General features: G+C 37.5%; 1 protein-coding gene across 1 annotated transcript in view; it reads left to right on the top strand.

The window, feature by feature from the left end:
• The window catches only part of LOC150078068 (calpain-15-like), a 190,113-nt gene that overhangs the window by 65,278 nt on the left and 101,054 nt on the right, over positions 1-23,781 (top strand). Inside the window, exons 2-6 of the mRNA XM_090384450.1 lie at positions 386-502; positions 2,761-2,837; positions 3,456-5,020; positions 5,132-5,652; positions 20,884-21,070. Coding sequence (XP_090240576.1) covers positions 386-502; positions 2,761-2,837; positions 3,456-5,020; positions 5,132-5,652; positions 20,884-21,070 — 2,467 coding nt within the window. The remainder of the gene's footprint in view (positions 1-385; positions 503-2,760; positions 2,838-3,455; positions 5,021-5,131; positions 5,653-20,883; positions 21,071-23,781) is intronic.

Below are 23,781 nucleotides of genomic sequence, written 5' to 3'. Positions count from 1 at the left end.
TTATGCGGTCACAGTACTACTGTAAAAATCGTCGTGAGCTCTCATTGTGTGTTAGTTTTCTTTTAGTATGGACCAGAAAGTGTATAAACAGTCTCGACATATCTTGTTACATATGTGGTTGTTTTTTTCCTGTAAAGCAGAGGCGAAATATTACAGATTTTGTAAAAAAATCATATTATGCATACCTTGACATAAAACTAGGTGATCAGGATAAACGTGGGCACTGCATCAAGTATGCCATACATGTGTCGAACATCTTAGAAAATGGAGTCAAGGAAAAAAGGTGTGTTTGTTATTCCTATGGTTTTGGTGTGAGCCAATAAGCCATGCCGAATGTTACTTTTGTGTATGTGACATTAAAGGTTACAATTCAAAAAATAAAAAGGACATTAAATATCCAAGTCTACCATCAGCCATAAGACCAGTTCCACATGGACCTGATCTGCCTGTAAAACCTCCACCAGAAACTCTGGAGTCCACATCTTCCGGAGAAGCCAAAGAAGTTAGTGAAGAGGAATGTTATCAACGAGAAAATATTTTAACGCCACAGCAATTCACGCAAGTTGAACTGAACGATTTAGTAAGGGACTTAGGTTTTCCAAAGTATTCTGCTGAAATTCTGGGATCCAGACTTCAAGCAAAGAACTTACTTGCTCCAGGTACATCATTTTCCTGGTACAGAAATCATGAAAGGGAGTTTATACAGTATTTTTCACAAGAAGGTCCTCTTGTATATTGCAGTGATATCGCTGGTTTAATAAGTGCATTAGGAGCTCCATCATATGTTCCTAGTGAATGGAGACTATTTATAGACTCTTCTAAGACTAGTTTAAAAGGTGTTCTCTTGTATAATGGAGATAAGTACACATCTGTGTCAGTTGTTCATTCAGTCTACATAAAAGAAACTTATGACAACCTAAAGTTGCTTCTGGAGAAAATTAAATATCAAGATCATGAATGACAACTATGTGGAGACTTAAAAGTGTTACGTATGTTGTTGCAGGGTGGGTATACTAAAATGCCATGCTTTATTTGTGAATGGGATAGCAGAGCTAAAGCGCTGCATTGGACAAAGAAGCAATAGCCTCAGAGGCACAATCTTACACTGGGGTCAAAAAATGTTATGCACAAAAGTGTATGTTCGTGTCAGACGGCACCTGGGATTTCTCCTCCGAAAGTGTAGTGAAGCCAGATAAAATACTTTTACCTCCACTGCATATCAAGTTAGGCATGATAAAGCAATTTGTTAAAGCATTGAATAAGGATGGCAACTGCTTTAAGTACCTTTGCAGTAAATTTTCCGGTTTATCTGATGCAAAATTTAAGGAGGGTATCTTCATTGGTCCCCAAATTAGAAAATTGGTTTTAGACAGTCAGTCTGAAACTATTATGACTGATGTTGAAAGGGAAGCCTGGATTGCTTTTAAAAGTGTAATGGAAAACTTTCTCGGAAATCATAAATCACAGGATTATGAGAAAATTGTTCAAAATATGCTCGAAAAACTTCACAATTTAGGTTGCAATATGAGCATCAAAATTCACTTTTTGCATGCCCATCTTGATTTTTTCCCTGAAAATCTTGCACAGATGAGTGAAGAACAAGGGGAGAGATTCCATCATGACATAAAGGAAATGGAGCAGAGGTACCAGGGAAGGTGGAATACAAGCATGGTGGCTGACTACCGCCAGTATTTAAAATGAGAGAAACCTGGCACTGTACATAAAAGAAAAATGATTAAACGTTCTTTTAAAACAAAGAGACGAAGGTCTGATTAATGAAAGTTTCAGAATTTTGATTAATACTTGTTAGTATTTACGTGTGGCGCCTCCGTAGCCAGGTGGGCAGGAGCAGTAGTATGTAGCACATGCTTCTTGATTAGACCGGGGTTCGAGCCCGTACCCATCAAATATGGAGGATGCGGCAGGTCAGGGAATGACCACTGCATATCCCCAGCCCAGATAAAGGATGAGGGTTGGCATCAGGAAGGGCACACGGCGTTAAAAATTGCATGCCAAAACAATAAAAACGCTGACTCCATATAATACTGGGAAAAAGGCGAGGACAAAAAAAAAAAAAAACTTGTTAGTATTTACATATTTTTTGATATATGAAAATGTAATCCTATCAATTTGTCTTTACTAAATACAATAAAGTTATATACTTTTGTAAAAAATAACAATAGTTTTTTATTTCTTAAATTGTGATGTATCTGGATGTGATAGAAAAAAATCTAAGTCATGTTTGAAATCACAGCAACATATTTCGGCAGTAGGACCTATTGAAATTCAAACCCCAGTGAACAAACTTAAATTTGTAAACTAGTGTTATCAAAGGGGTTGGACAGGTGGTGTAAGAACAGTGGTGATTTTGGTTTTTTTCTGATGCTATATAATCTTGCTTGCTTTCTTGTATCATTTCCATTACTAATACCAAAAAGAGAAATTTATTCACCTGGCTTCCCGTACTGCCTTGACAAATATTTTGATTACATCCAGAATTAGTTGTCTTGCAAAATTAATGGTACACTGACGGCTGTTTTGTTTTTTGCAGCACGTGGCAGTTTCTGCTTAATGTTTTTCAAATGTGAGCAATTGCTTGTTAAACCTTACTAATGTGGCCCTGAAAGTGATTCTCACCTCAAGAATTCTTCACGCTTTCTAAGGATGCTGCCAATTTCAGATATGAATAATTCTATGTGATTTTTCAGTGTGAATTATTTATTACTAATTAATGATTCACTGTATTCAACATCCTTAAAGGAAGTGAAGCAAAATGAATTTGAAAATGAAAAAGAGCAGATGCCTAGCAAAACACAAAATGGGAATGCCAGATTGCTGTTAACATGTTCACTGCCTTTACATATATAAACATAAAATGCCACTAGGGGTGTTGTGCCTCAACACTCAAAATTCACCCAAGCACTGTGCTGTTAACATTGGCATTGATTGAATGCTTTGCAGTAATGCTTGGCTTTTGTTTATAGACTTGGCACACAGTTTTATTTTTTTATTCTGCTTGTGTTTATGTTAATTTACATATATGAATAAACTTTACTTAAAATTTTAAGGTTTGTTCTGATTTACAGCTCAGCACAAAAGTAAGTGTTCATTTAGCAATGAATTCCAAACTTTTAATTTTCAACCATTATGTATAGACTATCAGATTGCTGGGGATGTCAGAATGTTGACTTTTTTCAAATTCTGAAAATTAGGCACATTGAACGAGTTCTCTCACATTTAGGTGGCAGTGAATACTTTAAATACAATGTTTATTTGTTCACATGTCATTTAGTAAGAAATGAAATGCTTTGCATCTAGTTTCTGAGATGCTGTATGTAGTGTAAATGGTCAAAAATGCATGTTTATCATTCATTTATCAGAAATATTGGTTTCAATTTACTTTAAAAATTTTCTGTGCATTTTCTAATATTTTTTTCTCTGTAATTCATTCTTAGATCTCCAAGAAGTGAAAAGCATCAGAAGTTACCATTAAAAAAATCTGCTTCTACTCTTTATAATGGAGAAACTCAGGAGGATAGAGTAAAAAGTCGCAGTGTTAGTTGGCATGGTACCTCATTAGCAGAAGCCAAAGATGTGCTTTTAGCTTTCCCACATGTCTTTCTTGACCTGACCAGTTCTATTGCAGAAGAAAATATTGGAGAGGATGCGGATGTTCCATTTTCCTCTATTTCAGAAAAGAAAACAGGTAAAGTAAATTTCTTAGAAAAGACATTTGTGAAATGCATAAGGAAAAAGACACCAAGATGGAGGTGCTCTCGTTGTAATTTTTTAAATTTGGAAACCTGTTCTGAATGTGTTGTGTGTGCTGCTCGTCAAGGAGAAAGTTCTGGCTCAAGTCTTGATTCTTGTGATTCTGGTGTTGAAGTTTTGCCAAATAGTTTACTGACAGCAAAATTGCAAAGGAATCTATGCTTATGGTCTTGTGATTATCATAGTGGAAATTCTACTCACTCTGGAGATTTTATGGTTTGTGCATGTATCAAACAGAAGGACGAAGGAAATGGAAATGACACCTTGGAACATCTGAAAGATAATGCAGATTATAGTGAACATAATTGTTCATGCTGCCAGCAATATCAGTATTCTGGCTTTGAAAATGAGACAATTCTTTCTGATGCCCACCTTAAATTCCATGAATTTAACAAGATAAAAGACAAAGTTTGTGAAACTGGAAGTTCTCCAAAGCTTTTAGCTCATTTTATATCTCCAAAACATCTTCCAAAATTAGATTCCAAATGGCCATGTGATAATTGTCAATTTCTTAATATCCCTTCAACAAATCAATGTATTATATGTGAAACATCAAAGAATACACAAACAAATGGACATGAACTTCATGATCTGAATAATTGCATTATTAGTCAGTCATCCCCCATACGTAAAACAGATTTCCAGAACCGCTTTCCTACAAAACGTTCTTCTGTTTTTAGGAAATCAAAATTCAAACTTTGTAGACATAATTCTGATGGTGCTGCTGTTGATAGAGGTAATGCAACTAATGGTATAGATGTTGTAAGCAGTGCACATTCTGCTGAGGATGTAATGTTAATGGACAATTGTGATAATGTACCTTGGGCATGTAAGAGATGCACTTATGAAAATTCCTCTGGAACTTTGAGGTGTGAAATCTGTGAAGCACCAAGAAAACCCAACATTCCAACTACCCTTCCAAGGAATGCTTTTAGTTTGGGTTACTTGTCTGAAATAAAAACATCATCTTTAAATAATATATCTGCAGATTCCCCAAATAAAAGTCCACCTCTTACACGTCGCAGTAAATCATTTTCTGAAGTCCAGGATGGAAGTTCTCATAACTCTATAGAATGCAACACTATGGATGGTGATAACCTTATGGAGGTATCATCACCAAAGACAGATACACCATTAGTTGTTAATTTAGTAACAGATTCTTCTGGAGAAGAAATGTGGACATGTACACATTGTTCATTTTCCTATAACCCAGCATGGTCTGCCTCCTGTCGTAGTTGTGATACTCCTTATCTCTGTATAAATGGAAATGATAACTGTAATGGAGAATATAGTATGCAGCATTCATCTAATGAAATTAGGAATGAATATATTTCTCCTGAAGGACGATTAAGTAGATTACTAGGGGTACCTCTTGTAGATCAGTGGACATGTGTAAAGTGCACTTTAATCAATTCAGCTGCAGATAGTTTTTGTAGTGCCTGTGGTGGTTCAAAACTAAACAGTACTACAGCAAAACAGTTTCGCACTCTGAAACCCAATGAAAGTTGGGTATGTTCTCGTTGTACACTTCGTAATCACATCTCTAGTTCTGAATGTTCTGTGTGTGGTGCTAACCGAAATGGCAGTGAAGAATCCAGCTCTGATCGTCTATCAACTTGGAGAACCAGGACATGTAAGAGTATTAGAGATAATACTGTGGATTTGTGGGAATGTTCCTCATGCACTTTTCGTAATGCTGGAGTAAAAGTTGTTTGCGAGATGTGTCAGACATCAAGGAGTTTAATATCATTACGTCCGAATTCTGCTCACTCTCAAGGTGCACCATGTCAAGGTGAAAGTGAATTAACAGAGGACCTTAGAATTATTGAAGAAAATGATGCTAGAGAAAGGTGGAAACACATAGTTTCTTTTTGTAAGCAGGTAAGTTTAATGTAATGTTGTTCTGTCTGTTTGTATACTAGTATATAAAGTGGTTTTCTTTCTTTTTTTATGTTTTTGCTGTTAATGCATGAAATGTTGAAACTTCATGCATTAACATCATCTTGCATTTCTCATCATCTTGAAGTAGGGATGACTTCAAGATGATGAGAAAGCAATGAATATTTTCTTTGGTGGAGATTATCATTATTGTTATTAGAGGTTTTATAGCCAAAAGGACAGCTAAATGCCATAATGCACAAAGATGGTGTAGAGGAGTACTGCAACCATTGAGAAGAAATTCATATTTATTGTCACACAGACAGACAGACAAGTTAACCATTGAACAGGGCTGCCCAGCTAGTGGCCCACAGACCCCATGAGACTGTCAATTGGTTTATGCAACCCATGAGAATATTCTTCCATTTCTTGAAATGTGCTGATGCTTCCCCTTTTACAAAAGCAGCTAATCTTGTTGAAAATACTTTACAAAAAGTGCTTACTAAATATTGGGTTTTTCTTTCAATATCCCATGAAATATAATTAATAACTTTTCTTTAGAAATAAATTAAACTTTTATAATTATAAGTAACATTGCATATATTAAATTGAAATGAATGATTTTGAACCTTATGAATCTATTCTTGTGCTTTCTTATTCTTGTGCTCAGCATTGTTATGGGCCTTTGTGAGAGCTTGAAGAATAGGGTAGATGCCCTCGAAGGATTTAAATTGAGATGCTCATCAAGTTCTCAGCTGCTCACATCAACACCAGAGCTTGCACTTAAACATCAGGCAAACATAGCGTCTCTATTGTCAGGAAAATGGGGAATATATTGTGCAAAAAGGATGGGTGGAACAGGACCAGGATTTCTCCGGAAGGGACAAAGGTTGATGATGTTGTAGAGCAGATATCATCTTTTAACAGCATAAAAGGTGATATTCTTGTACACATTGGCACTAATGATATTAAGAATAGGAGAATGGCGGAATTATTTAACAAGTACAGGTCAATGTTGAAAAAAAGCCATGAATTAGGGTTCAATTTGAAAGCAATTTTGTCCAGACAATAGGAGGGAGTATATGATGAGAGCCTCATCAATCAATTCGGCCCTAGAGAGATTGTGCAAGGCTCATGGGGTAGAATTTTTCTCATCCTGGTCTGTGCTTGTTAACAGGAGAGACTGCTTCTACAGGGATGGGATACACTTAAATAGAAAGGGTGCAAGAATATTTGCTGATGTTATCAAGGCAGTGTTAGGTGGGTCGGAAAACTGCTAGCTTGGGGGATACATGAACTAATAGATTAACAGTAGCCACTGGCAACAGTAAAAGTGATTCTTGCACTAATGGAATGAGCAGCAGCCTGAAAAACAAGCTGCTGGGAATTTCAGAAGCTGCTGGATGTCAACGCGCAACAAGTAAATACATGGGCTGTGTTAGGGTAGCAAAAAATATGAACAGGTGCATGTATACTTGCATGTACACCATTGCTAGAAGTTTGGTAAATAAATTTGATGAATTTAAGGCGTTTGTCAAAACATCAAAGGCAGATATTGTTAGAATATCAGAGACGTGGTGTCACACAGATATAAGGAATGCAGAATTAGAATTTGGGGAATACAATGTGTACAGGAAGGACAGACAGGATAGGAAGGGAGGAAGGGTTAATAATACCATAATATTAGATGAACTAATAATATGCTATTATTACCAAACACACAAAATCTAAGGAAGTGCAGCGAGTTGACATGGGTAGACAGTACAGTGTTGAGTCAGTTTGGTGTGACACAAGCACTGGGAAAGCAAATTTAAGAATAGGAGCGTGTTATAGGCCTAATGACTCTGATGAGTATAATGAACAACTGTACAGAGAAAGAGTGGGCCAGTAAATCAGATTGTCTTATAATGGAGGATTTTAATTTCCCAGATATTGACTGGAACTTGTGGGCTGGCTGCTCGCACCCTAGCAAAGCTTTTGTGGATTTATTGGATGATTGTTTTCTACAGCAAAATGTTTGGGAGGCAACTAGAGGGAGTAATACCCTTGATCTGGTTATGAGTAGTGATTCTTCATGCATTAAGAATCTGCAGATAAAGGAACCACTAGGTGACAGTGATCACAGTGTGCTGATCTGGTCTGCTGACGAGGCTACTAGAGACGGTCGTTTTCAAAGCCGCTAAGTGGATTTTTCTTATTTATTGATTTGAAATTATTGTTTTTCTAAAACTTTTGATTTAAATTTAGTAGTATAACATTATTTTGTGATTTTCTGATTAATTTGGTGTATTTATTCTTTACTCGGCCTTGTAATTGCATAAAAGTATCGGTAAAGGTTTCCACGTGTTTCAACTCCGCTAACCGTTCGTAATTTTCCCGCCTTTGTGATACGATATACCGTACTAGATAGCGTTAGTTGAACTTCGTTAGCAGTTAAATTGTACGTTTAAATAAATACATATAACGACTTAGATTACAAACGTAATATAATTAATTATATTTAACATAATTAATTATACATATAACCACTTAGGTTACGTAACATAAATAATTAGTAAAAACAAATAATTAATACATAACTTGATACGAAAGTTATATAAAGGGATTTCGCAGATAACACTCGTTACTGAAACGTAAATATTTCGTAGATAACACTCGTTACTGAAACGTAAATATTCCGTAGATAACACTCGTTACTGAAACATAAATATAGCGTTATAACTGTGTTTGGATACAAGTTTAGGATTTAATTTTGTACAGAAATTGAAATTTTATTGAAAGTAAATATAAATCATGACTCAAACCAGAGCAGCAAAGCAAAGGGCTCAAGCTAATGGGAATGCTGTGGCCCAGGGGAGAACTGAGGGGGGCAGTTGTCCTCTGAATCACAGCCTTGTAAGATGCACTATTTGCTTGATGTTTGCGGAGCAGTCAAGTATGGGACATGATACTGCCATGGGGGATGTCTTTGTGTGTGTGCGATGCAAGGAGTGTAAGGAGATAAGGCGACAACTCAGCATTGTTATGGGCCTATATGAGAGCTTGAAGGATAGGGTGGATGCCCTCGAAGGATTACAAGTGAGGGGCCCATCAAGCTCTCAGCTGCCCACACCAATGCCAGAGCTTGCACTTGGTCATCGCGGAACACAGCGGCAACCCCCAAGGCAGAATGCGCTGGTCCCAAAGGAACTAGTAGTTGTTGGTGACTCTATTGTCAGGGAAACGGGAAACATGCTTTGTAAAAAGGATAGGTGGAATAGGACCAGGGTATGTCTGCCAGGGGCAAAAGTTGATGACGTTGTAGAGCGGATATCATCCTTTAAGGGCACAAAAGGTGATATAGTTGTAAACGTTGGCACTAATGACATTAAGAGTAGGAGACCGGCGGAATTACTTGACAAGTACAGGTCACTGATGAAAAAAAGCCGTGAATTAGGGTTGAAATTGAAAGTGTCTGCAATTCTGCCCAGACACGATAGGAGGGAGTATATGATGAGAGCCCTGTCAATCAATTCGGCCCTGGAAAGATTGTGCAGGGCTCAAGGGGTAGAATTTTTTTCAGCCTGGTCTGTACTTGTTAACAGGAGAGACTGCTTCTACAGGGATGGGATACACTTAAATAGAAAGGGTGCAAGAATGTTTGCTGATGCTTTCGAGGCAATGTTAGGTGGGTCGGAAAACTGCTAGATTGGGGGGATACAAGGACTAATAGATTAACAGTAGCCACTGGCAGAGGTGAAAGTGATTCTTGCACTGCTTCTATTGGAATGAGCCGCAGCCTGGAAAATAAGATGCAGGATATTTCAGAGACTGCTGGGAATCATTGGGGTACAAGTAAACACATGGGTTGTGTTAGGGTAGCTAAGAAAAAGAACAGGTGCATGTATACTTGTGTGTACACCAATGCTAGGAGTTTAGTAAATAAATTTGATGAATTTGAGGTGTTGCTCAAAACATCAAAGGCAGATATTGTGGGGATTTCAGAGACGTGGTGTCACACAGATATAAGAAATGCAGAACTGGAATTTGGGGAGTACAATGTCTGCAGAAAGGATAGACAGGATAGGAAGGGAGGAGGGGTTATGCTATTAGTTAAAAAACACGTAAAATCCAAGGAAGTGAAGCCAGTCGACATCGCTGGACAGTGCAGTGTCAAGTCAGTTTGGTGTGACATAAGCATTGGGAGATCAAAATTGAGAGTAGGAGTGTGCTATAGGCCTAATGACTCTGATGAGTATAATAAGAAACTGTTCGGAGAAATAGAGTGGGCCAGTAAATCAGAGAGTCTTATAATGGGGGATTTTAATTTCCCAGATATTGACTGGAATTTGGGGGCTGGTCACTCACACAGTAGCAAGGCTTTTGTGGATTTATTGGATGATTGTTTTCTACATCAGCATGTTCGGGAGGCAACTAGAGGGAGTAATACTCTTGATTTGATTATCAGTAGTGATTCTTCATGCATTAAGAATCTGCAGATAAATGAACCACTTGGTGGCAGTGATCACAGTGTGCTGAAGTGGGAGTTACTCAAAGAGGTAACTACCATTAGGGGTAAAGGGAAGGGGTATTGCTTTCGTAAAGGCGACTACAATGGACTGAGACAGTATTTAAATTCTATACAGTGGGATCAACTGATGATATTGCCAACAGCAAATTCAAAATGGGAAGCATTCAAAGAACTTATCGTGGAAGCTACTAGGCTTTACATACCAACTAAGAAATATTGTTCAAGGTTTAGGCCTAAATGGTTGTCAGATGAACTAATGGGGCATATGGCAGAGAAGAAAAATGCATGGGATACATACAAATTAACACGTGACACGGACGCCTATGATAGATACAAGTTGATCTGTAACCAAGTTACAAAGGAGGTTAGGCAGGCGAAGGCAGATTACGAGAGATCCTTGGCAAGGGATGCGAAGAAAAACAGCAAAGAGTTCTTTACTTATGTAAACTCTAGAAGGAAGGGGATGAATCAGATTGGTCCACTTGAGATCGATGGGTCAACTGTTGATGACCCTGCTCGGGTAGCTAACAAACTAAATGAATATTTTGCATCGACATTCACACATGAGGAGTTATTCAGCGAGGGGAATGCCAGAGGTGTATTCAACTCTAGCAGTAAGCTAGAGAATCTTGTAATAACTGAGAGCAAAGTGGAGGAGAAATTGTTGAAGATAAACACAAGAAAGGCACCTGGGGTGGATGGGATCTATCCAGTTATATTAAAGGAGGCAGCAAAGGAGGTAAGCAAACCCTTAGCCATAATTATGAGAGCTTCCTTGGACTCAGGGGAGGTACCCATTGACTGGAGATGTGCAAATGTGACCCCAATTCACAAAGGGGGATCAAAGGCTGACACAAGTAATTATAGACCTGTGAGTTTAACTTCTGTTCCCGGAAAATTAATGGAGGCACTGGTGAAAGAAGCACTGCAGGATCATCTAGACAAGACTTCAGTTATAGCTAGGACACAGCATGGTTTTGTTAAGGGGAAGTCTTGCCTGACCAATTTGATTGGATACTATGATGCAGTCACAAAAGAACTGGATGCAGGGAATAACTTTGATATTATATACTTGGATCTTAGAAAGGCTTTTGATACTGTTGCACATGGAAGACTGCTGCACAAATTGGAGCAGTGTGGCATTGGAGGCAAGTTGCTGCTATGGATAAAGGGGTGGTTGAGGGGGAGAAGACAGAGAGTGGTAATCAATGGACACTGCTCATCGTGGACTAATGTTATTAGTGGAGTCCCTCAGGGTTCAGTATTGGGGCCTTTATTGTTTTCTGTATTTATAAATGATATTGATGATGGTATATCAGGCTTAATGTCCAAGTTTGCAGACGATACGAAGGTTGGCAGGGTTGTCAAGGACACTACTGACACTATGCTGCTGCAACAGGATTTGGAAAGGTTGAGCAGATGGGCTTCGAGGTGGCAAATGAAGTTTAACATTGACAAATGTAAAGTACTACACATGGGAAACAGCAACCCCAGAGCAACGTATCAACTCTGTGGTACTACACTGACAGTGGTAGAGAATGAAAGGGACCTGGGGGTGGTGGTGCAGGCAGATATGAAGTTCTCTGAGCAGTGCAGACGAGCTGCAAGAGTAGCTCATGGTGTATTGTCAATGATATATAGGAATTTTTCTAGCAGGGATAAGGAGGTGATTATTCCCTTGTATAAGGCAATGGTCAGGCCACACCTAGAGTACTGTATACAGGCCTGGAGGCCTCATTTCAGGAAGGATGTAGAGCTGCCTGAACAAGTACAGAGAAGGGCAACTAGATTGGTGAATGGGACAAAGGGGTTCTCTTACGAAGAAAGGCTTAAGTTTTGCAAATTACAGTGTCTGGAAACTAGGCACCAGCGGGGTGATCTGATAGAGGTGTACAAAGCCTTGAATGGTTTGAGCATGCTCAATGCTGATGGGATTCTTCCTCTAGCTCAGAAAAATCACCTGAGAGGGCATAAATTCAAATTGAGGAAAGACAGATGTAGGATAGATGTGCGGAAATTTGCCTTTAGCCAGCGGGTGGGTGGAACAGACTTCCATCCCTTGTCGTGGAAGTTGATAGCCTAAATAAGTTTAAGGCTCAGCTGGATAGGTATTTCGAACGAACAGAGGGGTGAAGTGGAAGTGGTTATTTTTATTTATTTATGTTACTTTTTTTTTTTTTTTTTTTTTTGGCTGATGCTGCATAAGCTTGCTTTCTTGCATCAAATGCCTCTACTAATGCTAATGCTAATGTGGGATTTACTCAAAGAGGTAACTACCATCAGGGGTAAAGGGAAGGGCTTTTGCTTTCGTAAAGGTGACTACAGTGGTCTGATACAGTTTTTAAATTCTATACAGTGGGACCAACTGATGATATTACCAACAGCAAATTCAAAATGGGAAGCATTCAAAGAATTAATCTTATCTTGGAAGCTACTAGGCTTTTCATACCAACTAAGAAATATTGTTCTAGGTTTAGGCCTAAATGGATGTCAAATGAACTAATAAGACATGTGGCAGAGAAGAAAAATGTGTGGAATACATATAAAGTAACAGCCGACACGGAAGATTATGATAGATATAAGCTGCTCTGTAAACAAGTCACAAAGGAGGGTAGGCAGTCATAGACAGATTACGAGAAATCTTTGGCAAAGGATGCAAAGAAAAACAGCAGAATTCTTTATGTAAACTCTAGAAGGAAGGGAGTGAATCAGATTGGTCCACTTGATAATCAGTGGTTCAACTGTTGATGATCCTGCTCAGGTAGCTAACAAACTAAATGAGTATTTTGCATCTACATTTACACATGAGGAGTTATTCAGGGAGGGGAATGCCAGAGATGTATTAAACTCTGGCAGTGAGCTGTATGATTTTGTAATAACTGAGAGCAAAGTGGAGAGAAATTGTTGAAGATAAACATAAGGAAAACACCTGGGGTTGGTGGTATCTAGCCAGTTATATTACTAAGGGTAAGCAAACCCTTAGTCATAATTATGAGGACCTATGGACTGCAGATATGCAAATGTGACCCCATTTCACAAAGGAAGATCAAAGGGTGACACAAGTACTTATAGACCTGTTAGTTTAATTCTGTTCCAGGAAAATTAATGGAGGCACTGGTTAAAGAAGCACTGCAAGATCATCTAGACAAGACTTCAGTTATAGCTTGGACACAGCATGGTTTTGTTAAGGGGAAGTCTTGTCTGACCAATTTGATTGGATACTATGATGTGGTCACAAATGATATACAGGAATTTTTCTAAAAGGGAAAAGGAGATGATTATCCCCTTGTATAAGGCAATGGTCAGGCCACACCTTGAGTACTATACAGATCTGGAGGCCTCATTTTTGGAAGGATGTAGAGCTACTGGAACAAGTACAGAGAAGGGCAACAAGATTATTGAATGAAACAAAGGGTTGCTCTTACGAAGAAAGGCTTAAGTTTTGTATTGGTGTCTGGAGACTAGGCACCTGTGAGGTGATATGATTGAAGTGTATGAGGCCTTGGATGGTTTGAGCATGCTCAGTGCTGATGGGATTCTTCCTCTTGCCCAGATTAATCACCTGAAGGGACAAATTCAAATTGAGGAAAGAGCTTCAGAATAGATGTGCAGAAGTTGCCTTTAGCCAGAAGTTGACAGCTTAAATAAATTCAAGACAGAACTCGACAAACATTTGGAGCGAATGGATGGGAAGGGGTTTTTTTTTTTTTTTTTTGGCTGATGCTGTTTAAGCTTGCTTTCTTGAATCATATACCTCTGTTAATGCTTTGTAGATCTGATCATAGTAGGACAAATATTTGTATCATGTAGTCCCTGAGTGTTTTAAAGTTGGACAGCCCTATCATAAAATATATGCAGTTGACAAATGTTTATTTTTAATGGGTATGGTAGGCCCAGTTGTACAGTGATCTAGATATAGGTTTGAAGTGGTCTACCTCAATCTTCTCCCTTAATCCCAAAACTTTTAAAAGAGCACAGGGAGATTTCTCAAACCTACAGATTCTAATTACATGGCCAGCATATTTACCTCCACTAAAATATCAGCTGTTTGCAGTGAAATAGACATTGGAGAGGTTTGACAGGTGATATGGGAAAGGGATTTGGGGGAGGGGGGCTGATGCTGTCTAAGCTTGCTTTCTTGCATGATTGTCTGCTACTAATACAAATTTTTATGCATAGATTTCAAAAATAATATTGCAATTTCTACATATACAGTTTTTAGGCATGTTTGCTTATATGTACATGCTCATGTATATACTAAGTGAGTATTGTCTTCACCATGTCTATCTGTTTGCATGTAATAGAGATGTCCAGTGTACAGATATTCATGAAATTTTTTATTTGGGCTTGTTAAAAATATTTTTCAAACCATACCAAATTTCATTAAAATTGGAATAGAAATTCAGCAGTTAGTATTTTTCTCTATACAAATTGTATGAAAAAAAGAAATTCACAGTTTAAACATAGTTTTAATGCATTATTATTAGCTTTAGACAGTTCATGCACACTTTGCTTACTGGGGTTCAAGCCCGTGACTACCAAATACGGAAGATGCGGAAAGGTCAGGGAATAACTACCGCATATCCTCGGAGCAATATGACCTTGGTTGCTAATGCTCCTAAAAACCAAATAACAACAACACTTTGCTTGTATTGTTATGCAAGACCCATGAATATGATGTCGCATGTGAAGAGAAACATATATATATATGTTTCTCTTCACATGAGAAACATGTGAAGAGTAGAGACTACTCTTCACAGAGTAGTCTATATAGAGAGAGAGTAGAGACTTGAAAAAAGAGTAATACAGGAGGAGATTAATAAATATTATACAGTTTTAATTAAACTAAATGGCTCAGTTAACAGAACATAACCTATAAATTTTTATTAAGTGTCCTATCGAGTTATCTTAGTAATTAATTGATAAGGAGAAACTATATTTACTTTGCATTTCTATTAATCACAGAATATGCGTATCTTGCTACAATTTAGGGAAATATGATGGTGATCTGTTATTATCACCTGCAAATAATAATAATATTTGTATGTGCCACAGTGGCAGTAATGTTGGGGTGGATTAACATGTTTGGCCTTTTCTGTCTGCCTCCAACCTCTCTCTCTTTCAGTAACATAAAAACAGTTGTCGTGTATGTGTAGAGCTTATTCGTGTATTTGTTGCATATTGTTTGTTTTTTTCTGTGTTTTGATTAGCACGTTTAAGCAGCAAAGAAAGTGTCTGAATCACCCTTACAACTTCTGCTACGTATGTGAATGGTTTACAATAAAAATTCAGAGGAAGAAAATCTACAGTATTACTAAACATGCATGTTTTTTGTACTTTGATTGAAAGATTGGTGGTCAGGACAAAACTCTCTCTCTCTCTCTCTCTCTCTCTCTCTCTCTCTCTCTCTCTCTCTCTCTCTCGGCGCCTCCGTAGCCAGGTGGGCAGGAGCAGCAGTGCATAGCACACACTTCTTGATTAGACCGGGGTTCAAACCCATGACCACCAAATATGGAGGATACGGAAAGGTCAGGGAGTGGCCACCGCATATCCCCGGAGCAATATGGCCTTAGTTGCTAATGCTCCTAAAAATCAAATAACACTCTCTCTCTCTCTCTCTCTCTCTCTCTCTCTCTCTCTCTCTCTCTCTCTCTCTCTCTCTCTGTCTTTCTGTCTGTGTCTCTCTCTCTCTCTCTCTCTCTCTCTCTCTCTTCCCCCCATCAAAGTGGAAAATGCATTGACCTCGGAGCATATCGCACATCTCCAATATATAGTTTATATGCTGAAGCACATGAACCGCCTCTCTCAATCAGAAGACAACTGATACTATGCTATGCATATAAAATTAGATCTATGCCAGAACACCCAAATTGGCAGATACTTTTCACATCACAGCAGCACAGCAGATTATACCAGATTATACGCCCTACTGCTAACCATCCTTTGGGTATGAGAATAAAACACCTCTTAGAAGAACTAAATCCCATTCCCTCTTGCTCCTTGGAACATCACTTCACCTACTTGCAACCTACACCTTCATGAATGGAATAAATCTACTTTACATAGGAAAAATTTCTTGCAACTATACCATGCAGTAGTGGACCAGTTTCCGAACTTTGTCATAGTACATACTGATGGACCAAAAATGATGGTCACGTTGGAATCGCTGCAGTTTTCCCAAACATCACATTAGCATATCAGTTGTCATGTGAGTTTAGTATATTCTCTGCTGAACTAATAGCAATTCAGGTTGCACTGAATTACATTGAATTACATTACTAATAAAGACAGCATAATTTTCTCAGATTCTTTAAGTGCACCTCAAGCACTGAAAAGCACCATGAACATTACTCACCCAGTCGTGAAAGAAATAATCACCTCTTTGCATATCTTGTCAGAACTTGAGAGAAACATATACTTCTGTTGGGTCCCAGGACATATGGCAATTCCTGGAAATTAACTAGCAGACAATACTGCCAAATCTGCTCACCTACCACCCAACAACAAATGGAAAGTACCTTATCAAGACTATCGACGAATAATCCAGGAAAATTGCATGTGCCAGTGGCAGTTATCATGGCAGCAACAACTTCACAATAAGCTTCGAAGTATTAAACCAAATCTTTAGCGATGGCCTTCCAGCTTCAGTTCAATTAGACAACAGGAGGTAATACTAGATCTCTGTGAATAGGTCACACTAATGTTACTCATGGTTATATTTTAAGAGATGAGTTATCCCCTCAGTGTCATCACTTGTAACACTGTGCTTTCAGTAAAACATATCCTTGTCGAATGCACAAAATATACAAGAGAACGCCAGAATCTTTTTACTCCAGCCACAACAGAAGACCCTCTTACGCTTACTTCACTTTTGGATAATAAAACAAAGGTCTCAAGCATTTTTACATTTCTCAAAATGATTAATGTGTACCACCTCATTTAACTAGCTAAAAAGAAATCTACTGGTACTAGTTTTGCAGTTAACTTTATCCGAGAAGAAATAGCATATACACACTAACCACACGTATGGCGCACTGTGGACACAGATGCCGATGCGCCTAATAAATCCCAAAACAAATACAAAAATACGAGGATGTGGCTAACTGGGAAATTAAAAGTACACCTTTTGCTGTTCCTTTGGTATGGCCCGAGCTGTACAACCACATTGGCAGTTACTATTTCTGCAGGACAGAAATATCGGGGATGTCCAGAAAAAACAAGAACAACGTCAAACATCCTAAAATATCATCTGCAATGAAGCTTGTTCCACATAATGAAAACTTGCCATTAGCAGATCTCCCAAAATCATGGGATAAAGGAAGTAGTGATGAATATAGCAAGTATTCTTGTGTTTCAGATTTCTGGACCGTCTACTCCAGGATTTGGACTACCAACCAGAAAATAATAACATTCTACACTTAGTTAATCAAGAAGAGTTGAGTGACTTACTTTGTGATTTAATTTTTATCTCAAGGGCAAACAGAACTCCATAGTTTTAGATTACAAAGTGGAAGTTATTTGAAGCAGGAACTAAAATTACAGTATATCGAAATCATAAAGTATTTTCACAATATTTCATTATGGAAGATGGTATGTGCTTCTGTAATGATATTAATGGTCTTCTGAACAAACTGAGCATTGAAGACAATCCTAATGAATATTGTATATTTATTCATGCCTCAAAATTAAGTTTAAAAACAGTTTTTCTGCACAATGGAAATGCATTTCTCTACTTCATGCTGTTGGCTTGAAAGAAACATATGAAAGTACCATGACTTTGCTTGTAATTTCTGTGGTGATATTAAAGTAATTGGATTACTCACTGTTTTGTAAGTTTGTAAAACACATTATCATAGACTGCCTGCACTATCAAACTGTAAAGTCTGTCTAATATATCTGAGCCAATAATATTACAAAACCTTATAAGAAACAGTGCTAACCTAATTGAATACTATAGTTGCCACATTTATTTGTTATAAATTTAGTTTGGGAAGTGCTTTTTTGCTATTCTAAGCCATAATCAACTGTCAAACGGAGCTGAATTATTAAATTTTTCATTTCAAACATTAGCATTCTGGTTGTTAACATTAACCAATTAAAAAACTGAAGCTAAGGTAAAATTCCTGTGGTGAATTAAGAACAATGCACAATTTATTTACTTTTTTTTTTTTTTTTCCTGTTCATTTTCAAATGGATGAAAGTTGTTCTGTCGGTAGTTAAACTTTACTAGACTGTCAGTCCCAACAAACATGCTGACAAAATGTAAACTTCCTAAGGTCTACTAATCCAGTAGTTCCCAAACTGTGCAGTGGGATATTTTAATTTTCTGTGGAAAAATAGGGATACTCAACATCTGTCAAACACCATGCAAACTACTAGCTCTGGTAGTTCACAGTTTCCGCATTACTTATTAAGTTGTTTGGACCTAACTACTTAATAACCTAACTACTTAATAATTTCTTTTGGCCTAGGGGTGCCGTGAAAAAATTAGAGACACTAAGGGCGCCGTGAACCGAGAAAGTTTGGGAACCTCTGGTCTAGTCTCTTAGTTTTAGCCAGTGGTTTATATTTATGTGCTCTGGTTTTAACGTTCCATTTCAATGTGAAAATTCCACTAACATTCAAGTTGACCCCCCCCTTCCCTTCAGTACCTTTTACATCTCATTTAGGGCCTTTTACATCTCATTTATTAAGGGGCAAACTTATCTAACCAATCTGATTGGATACTATGATGCAGTGACCAAGGAACTTGAAGCAAAAATTATTTTGATATCATATACTTCAATTTCAGGAATCCTTTTGATTCTGTTGCGCCGACCGGGATAGCCGGGTGGGTAAAGTGCCTGCCTGGCAACCCAAAGGTAGTAGTAGTAGTTGTCCCTACTACTACTACTACACCCAAATCTTTTTCCTTGTTTACATCCTTCACTCTACCCCATCATGAAACACATCAGAATATGTTTATTTTGATAATTCAGCCCAAAGCATTTTCCTCCTGTTAAACTTCAAAAAAAAAAAAAAAAAAGAATGTTCCAACCATGCTCCAGTCACAACTGGAGCATGGTAAAAATTGTTATGGGTTATTATTATTAGCTATATGGTGCAAGGAAGCCTGAGGCTTATGCCAAAAAAAGATTCCAGAGTTACCATGAGAGAGAGAGAGTCAAAAGTAGAAGGGAATCAACAAGAAAAAGAAGAATGATGATATCCAGCTCAGGACCCTGGGTGTGCCAAGCCCATACTCACCAGATGTGAGCCCTCTGGTTTGAGATTAAATGTCCATCATGTGCTAAAACAGTTATTGCTGATTACATTTTCAGTTGTGGCTCTAATCATATGAATATTTAAACTAATTATAACTGGAATTTAATATTTCCATGCATTATTTGATAAATTTTTCACAAAAAAATTTACATATTTAATCATGTTTTCGTTACCAAATATTAGTTCCATTGGTTAATATTTTCTATTCAACCCTTATCTTAATTCCAAAACAACTATTGTATATTACTTTGTACTTACTAATTGTGACTGGAGCATAGTAAAAATTGTTGTGGGTTTGAGATGAAATGTCTATCATGTGCAGTGAGCTCTGATACTCTGCCCAAGCAAATGAATAATCCAAGGGCTAAGTTTGCTGAGACTTGTGGCTGTCCACACTCATCTGTTTCCTAAATATAGCTAGAAATTGATTATACAAACAAATGGATTGTGGGATCTGGAAGGTCCAACTGTATTTGATATAAAATAGAATTTTTAATTTTAAAACTAGCATTTATCAGCTAAGCCATAATGAATTTGCTTGTAGCAGTATTTCACTCTAAATATCCTCATTTCTGCTAACTTGCAATGTATTTTAGTAGTACACACTCTCAGTTTTTAAGATTAAAGACCAGTAGTAAGGCAAATAGTTCTGGAGAGGCCTTCATCCTGCAGTGGATTGAAAATGATGATGATGATGATGATGAGTAAGGCAAGTGCAAATTTCTTTCCGACTGCATTTTTCGTTTACAAAGAAATGTCATATTCTTTCCTAAAATATTCCTAAGCCCTGAAAATTTTGTAGTATTGCCATGTTTTGTCACACTAACTCTCTTACCTTCTGCCCATTATGTTTAATGTTGATTATTAATTCATTAACATGTAATTAAATTTAAATTTCACTTGATGAAGCTGTAAACTTCAGAAAAAAGAAATCTAGTCTTTCAACCCATAAGGTCACTTACCTATATCCTCCTTATCTAATGACAAGTGTCCCACCATCACATTGAACTTATCTAGTTTGAAAGATTTGAAATTTGTGGTTTTCATATTACATTAGTAAGGAATAGAAAGACTCCACTTCACGCAAGTGAGCTGGAGTCTTTCTATTCCTTACTAATTAGCACAGATGAGTGTATTCATTCATCTGTGCTATTTCAAGTTCATATTACATTAGTACATTACATTATATTAGCAAATGTACTGCACATATGTGTGGATATGTTTTTTATGCTTTCTGTGTATTTCTAACTCCGTTTTCAAATAAACTTCTATTAAATCTAATTTTTAAGATTTTAGATATTCAGTATCATATAAAAACAATTTTTCCTCCAAAGTCCATATTTTTTTTGTAACTTGTGGCTTAATTTTTTAAGCCACAAGTTACAAAAAACAATATTTTTGGTACAATATATGATGAAATGTTTATTTGACATTTGGCCATCTATTTTTGTTGTTTTTAGAATAATGAGCTATTTGTTGATGACTCCTTTCCACCACTGCCAAAATCTTTGTATTATAATCCAGAAGAACCACGTGATGAATATGTAAGTCATTGGCTAAGACCTCAAGAAATTACTTGTGAACAATCAGAAAGCCAGATTAAATGGGCAGTATTTCGTACTGCTATGCCTTCAGATATTTCTCAGGGTGAGCAAATTCATATTTTGTTTTATTTTTATTCCTGAAAGTGTTTTATTCATATTTATTAATTCAAAACATATAAAGTGGGTTTTTTTTTTTTTTGTTCATACGATATTGACTCAGAAATGAGAGAATGTGTCACATTTTAGTTAATGATATTATCATGAGTGAGTGAGTGTTTTGTTAATTTATTTTAATATTCTTCTGGAGCACAATATTAATGCTGAGCTTCACTGTTATAAACTGTTAAGTCAGTATTATTATACAAGATATATACATGATTTTATTGTCGTATATCACATGATGCTTGTCATTTTCAAGTGTCAACCACAAAAATTGCCCGACAAGGTGACAATATAGTGTCCTCTGTTTATAACATAAATTAGATGTCATGGCAAAATAGAATTACATCAAAATATAGTATTGGGAAGAAAAAAAAACTATATGCAATAATGTAAAATTAAATCTATAAGGTCTATATATCCTCCCTTATAGCTTTAATTTTACATTATTGCATATAGTTTTTTTTTCTTCTCAATACTGTATTTTGATGTAATTCTATTTTGCCATGACGTCTAATTTATGTTAGAAACAGAGGACACTATACTGTCATCTTGTCGTGCAATTCTTGTGGTTGACTCTTAAAAACACTACCAGGATTGTGTGATAGACAACAATATAATCATCTATATAACTTTCATAATAATATTGACTTATTTCTTTATATATATGTATTAGTTTTTTGGGGTTTTTTTTCACCAACCCTTCTTTTCTCTTTTCTTTCTTCTTTCACACTTTTTACTTACTTCTCTTATCTCTACTACTTTTATTTACTTATTTATTATATTTATATATATATATATATACATTATGAGAAAAACCAAATAACTTTTTTTATATGTTTAAAAACTGTCACATACACACAAACTACAGTGAACTGTATCTGCCTGTGACAAATAATTGTGAAGAATCTACATACTGGCAGGAATGACCCCTCCTGGTGTTACTGACCCCTTCCTCTGTTACAGAGGATTCATAGCATTGGGTGTAATGCATACAGGCTTTGTGCATTACCTTTTCACCTTTATCCATTTACTAGTGCATTAATACAAGTGCAACTGTAAAATCCCTATTCGCTCTGTATAAAATCAGCCAACTCAGCTCCAGTTGAAGAAGCCTTCAGAAATTCCTCCTATCTCCAATTAGCATTAGCATTAGTAGAAGCATACGATGCACGAAAGCAAGCTTATGCAGCATCAACCAAAAAAAAAGGGAAAAAAACCCTCCCATTTCACCCCTCCATTCGTTCCAAATGCCTGTCCGGCTCAGCCTTACATTTATTTAGGCTATCAACTTCCACAACAAAAGATGGAAGTCTGTTCCACCAATCAGCCACCCGCTGGCTAAAGGCAAACTTCTGCACATCCATTCTACAACTGTCTTTCCTCAATTTGGATCTATGCACCCTCAGATTCTTAATCTGAGAAAGAGGAAGAATCCCATCAGCCTTCAGCTTGCTCAACCCATTCAAGGCCTTATACACCTCAATCAGATCACCTTGCAGGTGCCTACTCTCCAGGTGCTGCAATTTGGAAAACTTTAGCCTTTCTGGTAAGAGCACCCCTTTGTTCCTCTCACCAATCTTGTTGCCCTTCTTTGTACTCGTTCTAGCGACTCTAAATCCTTCCTAAAATGAGGCCTCCAGACCTGTACATAGTACTCTAGGTGTGGCTTCACCATTGCCTTGTACAATAGGATAATCACCTCCCTGTCCCTGCTAGCAAAATTCCTATACAGGGTGTCGCAAAAATAGGGTACAAACGTTTAGGGGAGGCAGTTAACATCTAAAGGAATGTGAATCACATAGGAACCCATAACCGGAAACGTCACCATAAGTCGGTACACGGCACTATTCATCAGTTCGCAAGAGGGAAAATTTCTGGTTTACTCATTCAAGCAGTACTCGCCGCACGAAGAGCATGCATCGAGATATGAACTGTGAGCTGGCAGACATGCACCTAATGTATGGATTAGCAGAGGGCAACAGACGAGCCACTCAACGAATTTATGGAGAATGCTTCCCAGACAGACATGTACCGGACCACCGTTTGTTTGCACGCGTACATCAAAATTTGTGTGATTATGAGTCACTTAGAGGTAACAGGAGTAGTGCGGGCAGACCACGTTCAATGCGAACTCCTGCCATGGAAGAAAGTGTGTTGAATGCCGTCCAGAATAATCCTACTACCAGCACATGTGCCGTTGCCTCTGCCTTAGGAGTGTCTCGTTGCAGTGTACAGCGTGTCTGGCATGACAATTCCTTACACTCCTTTCATCTCCAAAGGGTTCAGTTACTGCTCCCCCAAGATCATCCTGCACGTGTGGCTTTTGTGCAGTGGTTTCTCCAAGAAAGTGTTCAAGACTTGAATTTTCCAGCCTATGTTTTGTTCACAGATGAGGCTTATTTCACTCGAGAAGGCTTATTCAATCAGCACAATGCTCATGTGTGGGCTCACGACAACCCACACGGTGTGCACCCCCATGCGGCACAACATCGCTTCACAATAAATGTGTGGGCAGGTATGGTCGATGACTGCTTAGTCGGCTCATAACCTGTTACCATCCTGCATGAACACCGCTAAATATCGGATCTTTCTTGAACAAGTTCTACCAGGGTTACTTGACGATGTTTCAGCAAATGTGAGACGCAACGTTTG

This window comes from Mastigoproctus giganteus, chromosome 11, assembly GCF_048544385.1.
Source record: "Mastigoproctus giganteus isolate SK-2022 chromosome 11, ASM4854438v1, whole genome shotgun sequence".
Lineage (NCBI taxonomy): Eukaryota > Metazoa > Arthropoda > Arachnida > Uropygi > Thelyphonidae > Mastigoproctus > Mastigoproctus giganteus.
The sequence above is the reverse complement of the archived record's forward strand: the minus strand, read 5'-3'. Positions and strand labels throughout refer to the sequence as shown.